The following is an 11,650-nucleotide window of genomic DNA, read 5'->3' on the forward strand; positions in this document are numbered from 1 at the left end:
TCATTTTTTTTACTATATGATCATTTGTTGATCAACCATTCAGACTGCCTGCTAATAAGGTAACATGGTTATCGGTTTCAGTAAGGTTTTAGATAACAATTCAATGTGAATTTGAATAACTTGTCATAGCAGTACCCTGCCAATATAATAGGCTACATGTTGTCATGTACTTCTTTATGTCATAGTGTGAGATTGCTGGTCATTCTACTCCAGTATTTGAAATTACAAACTTTTCTTGGTGGCATTTAATTTAATAGTAAGCACTTCTAAACCATGATGTGCTTGTTTGGTTAATAGCTCTCAGGTATCTAGTGATTCAACTTGTATTCAAACAAAGACATATATACCATGTTATTTGGCGCCTGAGAGTATTATGGTCCATGTGGTTTGCTATATATTCTATGGCCTTTCTCTTTTGTTTATTTTAGAATTATGTATTTTAGAATAAAGGTGTTGGATATTTTAGTTCCATTTTGGGATGGTAATTTAGACTTCCTTAACTGCTGAATTCTAAGTTTACACATTTTGTGATGTATTGAATGACAGTTATCTATCAAAGAGACATCATAGTTTGTCAATGCTATTTCCATATTTGATTGGATTGATGCTACTTCACAAACACCACATTGGATCCTTTTTAAGAAGGTTCTAAACATATTTAACAATGATACTAATAACTTGAAAGACAATTTGGTATTGATGCAATTAGTGGGCATGTCGAGTTCCATTTCGTGGTAGTAGTTTAAGTCTTCATTACCTGCTGCATTTTAGGTTTTACACATTTTATGAATGACAATTATCTATCAACGAGACATCATAGCTTGTCAATGCTGTTTCCATATTTGACTAGATTAATGCAACTGCACAAACACCATATTGGATCAATTTAATAAGAAGGTTCTAAACATATTTCTGACATTGATATTAATAACTTGAAAACAAATTAGTATTGATGCAATTAGTTGGCATATGGAGTATGTTAAGGGATTCTGTTGATACTGGAAGCAATCCATGTTGCCAAACTTTAACCCAATGTATATGCTTGTACCTATGATAAATTTCAATTATGTTGCTTTATCCATGCTATTAATGTATCTCACCTTGTATAGGATTGTACCCCAGTATTTAATTAATTTTCTGGATTGAATTTATCAAGTACACAATGGTGAATGTTATGCCTTTGCATGCAATAGGTGCTTTCAGATTGAATATTTATTAGAGAATATTTTTTCCCATAAAAATAACTGTTCTAGAAGCAAATAGCCAAAACACAATATCAAAAAAGTGTTTTGGTTTTTGTTTGTTATATTAATACTCCTGTTGATTGATCAAAAACTTTACGCTTCATATGTCATTATGGACATGTAGTGTTATCTTGTCATGGGTGTAATCCTTTCTAGCTTCTTCTAATCTGTGATTTTCTCTAATCTAAGAACTTAAGGATGACGGAAATTGCCTCGATTAACATTTTCTATAGGTACCTGAATCTGGGATAGATGCTGTGGATAAACCTGCACCTACTGCCTTTCCTCAAGTGAATGGGTAATCCACACTTTTCTTTGTTTCTTTGTTTGCCAAATGCTTTATGTTTTAGTTTTACTATTAATAAAAAAAAATTGTATTTACAATTATGAATCAGGTATGTTGAAGTTCTAAAATTTCCAACTTTTGACAGAAAACCTTCACTATTTCCTGTACATGTTGGAGAAACTTCATCCTTTGATGTGGAGAAACTTCGTAGTTGTTGCACGGGGATGCCAAATGAAACGGGTTCCTCTCAGCATCTAGTTAATTCATCCATGCAAAGTCAACTCAATCAGGTGAATTATGAGACAAATTGTATTCATGTTCTGCATAGGTTGAATAATGGTGATTAATTTCACATTGTGTCTTGATGGTTTCCCTAATTCAGGATGCACCTACACAGTGTGATCCTTCTAGGGAGTGCACGTTTCAGGTTACCGAAAAAAAAGGAAAAGGAGAAATGAAAAATCCAGGAGTCTCTACTTATGAGAAGGAGCTAGCTGAAAAGGCATCAAATGCCTCCTTTCATCATGTATCTCCGAAATCTCAATTCCATGATTCTTTTGTGATGGGTCCCCAAAGACGAGAAACAGGATCAGGTTTGGGTTATGAGAATGCTAATTACCTTGAAAGAAAAACTCAAGAGCATTATGGTGGTGAAAGTTCAGCGTCATGGCATAGACCAGACCCTTATGGTGGTGAAAGTTCATCGTCGTGGCATAGACCGGCACATGAGACAATGTTTAAAGGCCCAGAGGTGTTAACAGAGAAGCATAACATTTTATTTGGCAACTGTGCAAGGACTCCCATTCAATGGTCAGAAGATGAGTTGGATTTCCTATGGCTTGGTGTGAGACGGCATGGGCAGAATAACTGGAATACCATCTTGACAGATACAAATCTCTGCTTCTTGAAATCAAGAGTGGCAGAGGATTTGGCTGAGCAATGGGCCAAAGAACGAAAAAAGATTGTTAACGGGGTGTTTTATGAGCCAAGAAAGTTTATTAGGCCAGTCCATCCACCGTCTACATTCACAACAAAAACTACAGCAAACAGTCACTATTATGGGAGCAATACTTTACCAACAAACTCAGAATTTACACAACGCAATGGAGAAACTAGAAGATCGTTTGGAGATATATTCTTTCGGAGTATGAACAATTTCAGTTGCACCAGTCCCAATCTATCGAGCATTACTATAGCCGAACCTATTTCTTTCAGACTTCCTTCAGGTCCTTTCCTTGCTGGCAATCTAGTGAGATCTGGCTATCCAATGGCAGGAATCGGGCAGCAGCTGAATAGATTCATGTTACCGAACCAGACATATCCTTTCAGGTCATCTAATTGGTGTCGAAATTCAGTTGAAACACCAGTATGGAGAAATCAATGCCCTCCAAATGTTTCAGATTGGTTCCTTAATACATTTAACAAATACCAAGAGAATTCAGAATCTCCATCTGCATCATGTTTTCGTCAATATATGCCTAAGAATGAGGGGCAAACGTCTTCTTTTCCTAAATATGGCAATCCACCTATTCCGCCTAATAGCTCTCAGGGTCACGGACTACTGAAAAGGAAGAACTTGGCCTATGGTGACCATGACGGCAGCACAACAATTCAGTATGTGTCTATGAAAGAACAGCAAACCTCTTCTTTTCTGAACCATGGGGATCCACCTGCTCCACCTAACAATTCTCATGGCCGTGGACTATTGAAAAGGATGAGCATGGTCTCTGGCCACTGCAGTGGCAGCATGAAGATGCACGGAAATCTAGTATCGACAGATGAAGTGCAGATGCAAAATGGATCATCCATGTTCCCCAATATTGGGTTGACTTTTAAAAAGCATGCACTGAGTGATTCAGGTAGAGGTCTGAATGATAGTTTAAACTTAGGATTGAAATGTTCTGCAACAGATGAACAAAGTGAAGCATCAACAGAGGATACTATATCAGATTCAGACGACAAGACGAGGTAACTAGTTATATGAGTGTGAAATCAATAGAAGGCTTTTCTTTTGTATGTATCTATGTTTTTATGTCTGAACTTTCAAGTTAAATGTTAAAAAACTGTTCTAATTCTGTTTCATTGAATATGAGTCAATGACAAACTTCTTTAACTTGTTGAGCTGACAATTAGAAAATTTTCAAATTTGGTACTATTCAAATAAATTGCTACATGTGGTTCTGACTTCTGATGCTAATGATTTCCTTTGTTTAGCATGCTTACAACTTTAGGGGAAACTTGCCCGATAACAAAAAAGAAACTTAATTCATTCCTCTAGGCAGTGATTAGTTCATGAACATATCATAGGCAACACATAAGTAGCATGACCGATTGAACGACCAACATTTGCAACATCAACACAAGTCATTGATCACAGAAGTAGAAAACAAGTTCAATTTAACTTCTGCTACTGTTCAGAAATGTAGAATATGAAATACTAATGTTTCTTAATAGAAGATGCTCTATCAGTAGTATATCGACAATATGACCCACACATTAACCCCAATATTTGGTAATGTCAACACAACTAATGCAATCACACCAGTAGAGATAAGTGCAACAACTACACAAACCACAAAGTAATTACCTACTCTGTTAGGTGCACTATAACAGTAATAACCACAATGTGAAGTTTGATGATCGTCATTTATGTATGACCTTATTCAATAATAAATTTAATTCTCAACCTGGAGAGCATGGGATATTATGCAGGGACCATAATCTTCAAATTTGGATACCTGAAACAAAAAGAGAAGCAACTAACTAGTCATGATTGAAACTCTCCTTAATTAACTTTCGTTTAAGGTTCTACAACTAATCTCCACACCTGACTGGTCAAATTCTATCCAAACCTTAACAAAGAACACAAACAACACTTACCACAATAAAAATAAAACCACTAATAATTCTTAATCTCCTTAATGATTCTCTCCAACTCTGAAGGCTTGCAGGGAACAGCAAGGGCCCCCCCTTGCTGAAATCCAAACTCCTCCTCTGCCAACTCCAGCAACCTCAGAAACACAGGGCTCGATAGGCATCTGAGTGAGGCCACAAACCTTGTTGCCTTCTCGTTCCACACTGCCACCACTGCAAACTCCCCCTTCTTCACATCCTCCGGCACCTCTGCTGCCGATGAAGATGAAGAAGTTTCTCTGCTGCTGCTCCTTGGCCAGGACATGGCCTTGGCTGTAGTTTTGAGCACACCTTTCCCCATGTCACCAAACTTTGAGCTTCAGTTACCTCCTGTGTTGTTTCAGCTTGATACATGAAGTGAGCACATATATAGCATTTTGTGTTGCAGTCCATGTCATCAGAGATATGCACGCCCTGGCCCTGTCTAACTCGAAGAGCAAAGGGCATTGTCCCTTATATAGAATTCACTGTTGCAGTCCATGTCATGAGAGATATGCATATCCTGCCCTTGTCTGACTTTAAGGACAAAGGGGTCCTTCATACTGGTATTTTTTTTTTGTTTTTTCTGTTTGGAGGCTTGATTTGTTTGCTTTGTTGGCATGTTTGTGTTGCCTGGAACAGGAAGGTAGCATGCCTAACTAGGATTTGCATGTGGAAGGTTAAATCAATGATGTGGACTAGTGACTGATTTTAAGGTGGGTGATAGATTACTGAGGTCCAATGTGGATGTTGCATAACTGTCACTTGGAATCTATGCCTGCTCTTTGTTAGGTTGGTTACTGTTTGTGGCAAGTGAGAAGAGGCATCAAGGTTGGCACAGGTGTTGGGGAGAGGACAAAAAAAACAACTCCTCAAGGGGCATTATGTCGAACGATAGGGTTTGTTTGGAACTAGTCGATATCTACTGTTATAATTAGGTTTGTAGCTTTTGGTTGCAGAAGCATAACACAACAGAGTTTGCCTCAAATTATGATTTCAAACGCGGAGCTTGTTGAGATATTGAAGAGGTTTATTGGTTACTTATCCCCATAATACAACATAACAAAGTCTTAAGAAACTATGGGCAATGTGAGAGATCTTTGAAGTGGATCTCTTCTCTTGTGTTAAACAGGCTGCAATAGTAAATTCATCATCTTCTGCAAAAGATGCAATTTATCACCTTAGCAGCATCCACAATCGGCTCACGACCATTTATGAAGAGGTAAATCAATTGACCACGACTATGTCATAATCAATTCAACTACGCCCGCAACTCTGCTCTATCAATAATTAATATGCTAATTATAATTTCCAATAATTATAGAGAAATTACAATTTGCAGTTAGAAAATATCATAGCCTCACCTGATTGTCTATAGTGCTCGCGTATCTAGTGATTGGATCCGCCCCAAATCTATCAAAACTCCTGGGAAAATTTTGATTTGCACCCTTTAGTTTATGTATATATATTTATTTGTAAAAGAACATGAATCAATTTAAATCAAACAGGATGTTTATTACTAAATTTAAGTTTTATAAATACAATTCTTAGAAAATTAAGCTGTCCTAGTATCAATTTTATTTATTAAAACGATTCTTTGATTTGATTTAGATTACAAATATCCAAGTCAAAATTGCCCTAATTTATTCCAATTCATTTTTTTTTAAAACTAAATGATCGACATTTCTCTCAATTGGTTAAGTGTCAAAAGGTGAATGCCCAAGTAGCATTTTGGAAAATAGGTAACCTACAAGGGGCAACATGAAATTTTCTCAAAAACATCATATCGTATGCCTTCCCCAAAGCAAAATCTTATCGGTTCCCTAACGAGCTACTGCGTTGGGAGATGGAGCTCATTCCATTCCGCACTACACCACCAACTCCAAGTTTTCCAAGTTCCAAAAGAGGTATGGTAAATACTTATGTTACTTATAGTTCAATTTCTTCTGAATTTAATCTTAGTTTTTGAACACGAAAATCATATAGTTTTCTAGGTTTCTTGGTTTTCTGAAATCTTCAAATTTGTTTTTAAATTCTTCCCTTTTTCTTTAGGGGTTTGGTTTTCTGAACTCTATGGGTTTTCTTGGTCTCAGAAGCTGCTTCTGATGTGAAGTTTCTATATGTCGACATTAAAATCCTCTTCTTTTCTTTCATTTTTGGATCTTTATCATTTGGTTATATTTTGACATCTAGTAATATATGCAGAAATGTTGAGAAAAATCAGAATTTTCTTTTCTGAAGCAAGCAAAGAGAGATGGTGATTTTGCTTGTTCCTTTTTTTTTTTGTTGAGATTATTAATGCATGATTTCAACTGGATTAAGAACGGAGTTCTTACTGTTCTTTCTGAGTTACATGGCTCGACAACGACCATTCTTGCTTCTATTTGACATGCTATTGAAGTAATACCCTCCTGTGTTATTATTATTTGTGATTTACGAGATTTGATGATGATGATGATATTGATCGAGTTGGAGCACATTGTGTCATTCTTGCTCCTATTTGACATGCTATTGAAGTATATACCCACTTACACGATTTGATCATGACGACGATGATATCACTCGAGTTTGAGCACATTGTGTCATTCTTGCTCCTATTTGACATGCTATTGGAGTATGTACCATCCTATATTATCATTTGTGACTTAACGATTTGATGATGATGACGATGATGATATTGCTTGAGTTTGAGCACATTGTACCATTCTTGTTTCTATTTGACATGCTATTGAAGTATATAAGCTCCTGTATTATTATTGGTGACTTGCACGAATCGATGATAATGATGACGACGACTATAATGTTGTCTGAAACAGCTATAGCTTCACACCGCAAGATCCAAACTACAAATGATGCTCGCTTTGCTAACTTGTTCAAGTTCAAGCCTTATGAAACCGAAAGGCAACGAAATCAGCCCCTTGGGCTCTCTGCTTTACCCGAAACCGCCGCATCGGTTGTAATTGCTGCTGCGGCTGTGGGTGCTGCAGCATCACTCCTCGCAAGAACAACAAAAGCTCCTGAACCTGCCATTGTACATTCTTGAATTGCTTGCACCACAGATTTTACTCTTTGGCACTAGATGTCGACTAGCTAACTTTCTCCAACTAGATGTAGAGTGCTTCTAGAGCTTGCGAAGATTGTGGCGGTTCGGGTATCTGCGCTGAATGCAACGGGGAAGGATTCGTGCTCAAGAAATTGTCTGATGAAAGTGCTGAAAGAGCTAGATTGACCGCGAAGAACATGGCCACTCGATACACCGCGGGGTACGCTCGACCTTTGCTCACATGATCAAGATGATCTATTGTACTAACTATAGAATGTTGTTTTTTCAGACTTCCAAAGAAGTGGAGTTATTGTTCCAAGTGCTCCTCAACTAGATCTTGCAGTGCTTGTGGAGGGACAGGAAAGATAAACTAGCAAGGTTTCAACACCAAGGGGCTTTCGATCATATTTTCTTTTTAAAAAAATCTTGGTTTTTTTAATGAAAAAAACTTAAAATACAAGACAATAAAATAAATAATAAAAATATAGAGATGGATACTTGTTGATGGTAAAAGTACTCTGTTTTGTTCTGACTTATTTGCAACTAAATTTTGCTACCTTTGTCTACAGATTCAGCAATGCCTCCATGGTTCGTGGAAAGGAACTCAATTAATGTTTTCAGGGGGATAAACAGTCTCATTGATGTTCACTAAATTCATCAATAAAAGCTAGATATATTTTCGTTGCCAAGTGCTGTATTGTAGTTTGGTAGCTAATAACATTGACAGTGTAATCACCAAAGTTTTGGACGTACGATTACAGGGGTGACATTTTGGTTTGATATCAACTTTCTGATGTCGTCGACAATGTTAACCTAGCCACTGTTGAGCACGTCGCTCACCACTGCCTCCGACAGCATGTCGAATGCTAATCTTCTCATTTGCATACTTCTCCTGGAGCCACTCAAACGCATTCATGTCGAGTTTACCGGTCACTGATTTGCCCTGTTTTCTTATGATGTGCTGTTCCCTAATGGAAGCCCATAGCTTCTCGATCGCATCTCTTTGTTGAGATGTGAATCTGTCGATGTTATCGAAAGCATGCTTAACCAATATATCGATTACAGTTTGGCACCTGTTATGCAACGAGGGCAAGGTATCAGCACAAGCCAATGAATGGTTGTATAGGAAGCAATGAACGGAATAGTAGACTAAGTATTACCAAGGAACTTTATAGCGCCGCGCGGCAATCTCCAAACATAATAGTAAGACCTCTCTTTGAGATTTAATGAATCTCTTGTGTTCAATGTCTTCGGAAGCTTTTCTGCTTAAACTTACTGCATCTTTGGCCTTGGGTTGTTCGTCTTTCTTGGATTTACTCGGAAGCAGACTATCTAATCCAAATGGATCAGAAGCATTGTTGTCAGTTTCAGTGAGGGCATCCGATGAAGTAGCTCCCTGTTCAGCTGTGTCCTTGCCAACTGTGTTGTTCTCCGCTAGTGCTAATGCTGCGGCTTCTTCGTTATCATCATCCACGGTAGCTCGAGGGAGGCTAGAAATGGTTTCTTTGATCTTTCCAGCTGCTTTTGAATACTAAGAATTGTGACTTGTCAGTTATAATGTAGGTGAACCCAGAAAAAGAAAGATTCTTATAGTTAGCATGCCTACTATAGCAAATATGTATGTGAACAAATCTACAAAATGCGAGCATCGACTTTTGTGCATAATTCTGAAGCAAGTTGGCACGCTGTGGTTAAAAGGTCTAGTAGTTCTATTGCTTTGAGCTTCCTTTACCACATCTTGACCATGACAGTCATATTTGGTTGGGGGGAAAGTGTCTCCTTTTTCTGACAATGAGAATCAATAGACAATAACTCAGACCTACAACTAACTCTAATCTAATGTCCTCATCCCTTAGGGAACTACAAAAAAGATCAAATGCTATACCTTTCATGGGAAAATCAAGAATAATGATTTTGGGTTTATCTTCCTAGAAATAACTCTCATGGAAACATCAAGAAAAACTTTCCCAAGATTTTTTTAACTCGGGCAACACATGAAATTGAATGGAGTTTAATGCAACACTACATAAATTTGTAGTTTAGAAATGCATACCACAAAACTATCATCAGTATAGAGATCATTAGCAACAACTGCCCGCAAAGTCCATGTCGTCAACTGATTTCTCTGCTGTTTATTGAAAACCTGCAGTTAATAAGAAAATTAATAACATTAATTCAACCAGAGAAGAAGTGCATCGAGTATCAACGTAAACCAGGATATTGCTGTAAACTCTTTCTCCAATAAAAACAGGATCGCCCTCATTGTTCAGAAAAAAAGAGATCTGTATATTCTGTTAAATGTCCATATTAGAACACAGAGAGGCAATCCTATTACCAGATTGAAGAGGAAATTTTTATACCAGATCGAAGTGGATAAATTTAAGCATAGACGATCTAAACTTACATCTGCAACATCCTGAACTGCTGAAAATAAGGCTTGATAATCCATTCTCAATGAGGGCTCATTACAAACTGATGGAGAAGACATTGCAGCTTCCAGAATATCAAAAAACTGATTGCTAGTTCCTGGCTTGACGCTTCCGGCTTGGATTAATTGCATGGCAAGTTTTGATGCCTTACCAAATTTTGCAGGATTTTTTATATGTGAAGCTATTTTGTGCATCGCCTGTGTCACTTGTGCTTCAGTAGCATCCACACTTGTTTTGAACCTCAAACGCTTCTGGGGTGCTGCATATGTAGAGTTTGATTCAAATGATTGCAAGTAATAAAAAAGTTAGTATTGTCAGTGGCAAAAGAATGAAATTACCACAGCCATAGCCATCAAGCATTTACCACTTATTTGGGTAGTCTTTACAGATCCTTATTCATCTATCCTCCCTAAAGGAAACAACAAAGCAAGATTTAAAATCTTGTTCCATGCTGGGGTGCTGGGGTCTCATCTAGAAAGAGATATGCCCATGGTGCTGATTGCATACCAAAGTGGCGCAACTCGGCATTGATCAAGAGGAACCAAGGAAGGAAGAAAAATAAGATGGGAGAGGAACCTCACAGAAGATCTCACCAACTATCTCCAGATCGTAGAAGTCTTCCTAGGTCCTCACAAAAAGCCTTGAGGAAGTTTCTCGGCAGAACCCCAGCTTGCAAAAGGCGAGAACAGAATCCTAGCTCACTGAATCTTCAAACAACTAGTGATGCTCCAGGGAGTCTCATGAGCCAAGACCTTTAATATCATTTGTATGGATTATTTTCAAATGCTAGTTGGCAAGTAGAACAGAACGACCCAAAAACTTAACCATGCCACAACTTGTTCCTATGAAACTAACCAAAATGTGAACAATTTCCAAATTTGGGGCATGATGATACTTTCAGCACCATTACACAGACACTTAAACTACAGGTACTAAGCTCAATGAAACTTTAGCGAGCTTTGCAGTAGATAATAGAGTTTATATCAAATAACTTATGGATTGATAATAGCCAAAATGTTTTTATATTGCAACTCTGACATTCTAGTTATCACTATAACATAGTTCAATATTTCTGAAGTGTTTCCATGTCCCAAAAACGAATATGGAACCTTCATACTCGTACACAAATTGATATAAAATTATAAAGGTATATTGATGTGAACAAGGAAAAGCAATGCTGCGAGGCACAATCAGAATCCCTAATTGACTGTCCATTACTAAAATGAAAAAAAAACAGTTAATTGGACCAGGTTATTCAGCAATTATTCGGGGGCAACTTTCCCTTTAGTGAACGACAGGCAACGCACAGAAAGCAGGAAATCAAAAACCTTGTGGACAATCGAACCAGAAGAAACCCTAATCGCCGAAGTACGAGAAATTACAATCACAGCTACTGAATCAGGCAGAAAGACGAGTACGAAGAGAAGACACAGAGAACAAAAAGAAATCAAATTTATGAATAAGGACGTCGACGCACCTTGGTCCTGGGAATCTGAGGGTTTATCTCGCTTGAGGGCGCTTTTGAGGATAGGCGCAGGAGCAGGCGGCGGCGGTGGAGGTGAATCCCTCTCGGTCGAGGAGGCCGAACGCTTCTCCGGTGGCGGAGAAGGGGCACTGGAGGGAGGAGGCAAGCCCTGGAATAGATCGTCCGCCATTAACAATCGAGGAAGAAGGAAGAAGAAACAAGTCGCTCTTTGTCCTTTCGGTTTATCTATACGACTGAAAAGTTTTTTACTTTGCCCCCTATAATTTGTAA

General features: G+C 38.0%; 2 protein-coding genes across 3 annotated transcripts; one reads left to right on the top strand and one right to left on the bottom strand.

Moving 5' to 3' along the window:
• Positions 1-6,251: 6,251 nt before the first annotated feature.
• On the top strand, positions 6,252-8,243 carry LOC141814031 (uncharacterized). Its single transcript, XM_074702031.1, has 5 exons — positions 6,252-6,329; positions 7,239-7,453; positions 7,537-7,685; positions 7,755-7,843; positions 8,035-8,243. The coding sequence occupies exons 1-4, from the start codon at positions 6,269-6,271 to the stop codon at positions 7,837-7,839; spliced, it is 510 nt and encodes a 169-aa protein (XP_074558132.1). The 5' UTR covers positions 6,252-6,268; the 3' UTR covers positions 7,840-7,843; positions 8,035-8,243.
• On the bottom strand, positions 8,119-11,554 carry LOC141814030 (uncharacterized). 2 transcript variants are annotated; one of them, XM_074702029.1, is made up of 5 exons: positions 11,372-11,554; positions 9,870-10,153; positions 9,519-9,608; positions 8,626-8,996; positions 8,119-8,538 (listed from the first exon to the last, which is right to left on the bottom strand). In XM_074702029.1, exons 1-5 carry the CDS (start codon positions 11,547-11,549, stop codon positions 8,274-8,276), a joined length of 1,188 nt encoding a protein of 395 aa, XP_074558130.1. In that variant the 5' UTR covers positions 11,550-11,554; the 3' UTR covers positions 8,119-8,273. The 2 variants fall into 2 exon arrangements, with proteins under 2 accessions (XP_074558130.1, XP_074558131.1); XM_074702030.1 differs by lacking the exon at positions 11,372-11,554 and adding an exon at positions 10,233-10,341.
• Positions 11,555-11,650: the final 96 nt, after the last annotated feature.

The sequence above is a fragment of the Curcuma longa genome, chromosome 20, assembly GCF_044706935.1.
Source record: "Curcuma longa cultivar G26 ecotype Majalengka, Jawa Barat chromosome 20, ITB_CL_G26_1.1, whole genome shotgun sequence".
Classification (NCBI taxonomy): Eukaryota; Viridiplantae; Streptophyta; class Magnoliopsida; order Zingiberales; family Zingiberaceae; genus Curcuma; species Curcuma longa.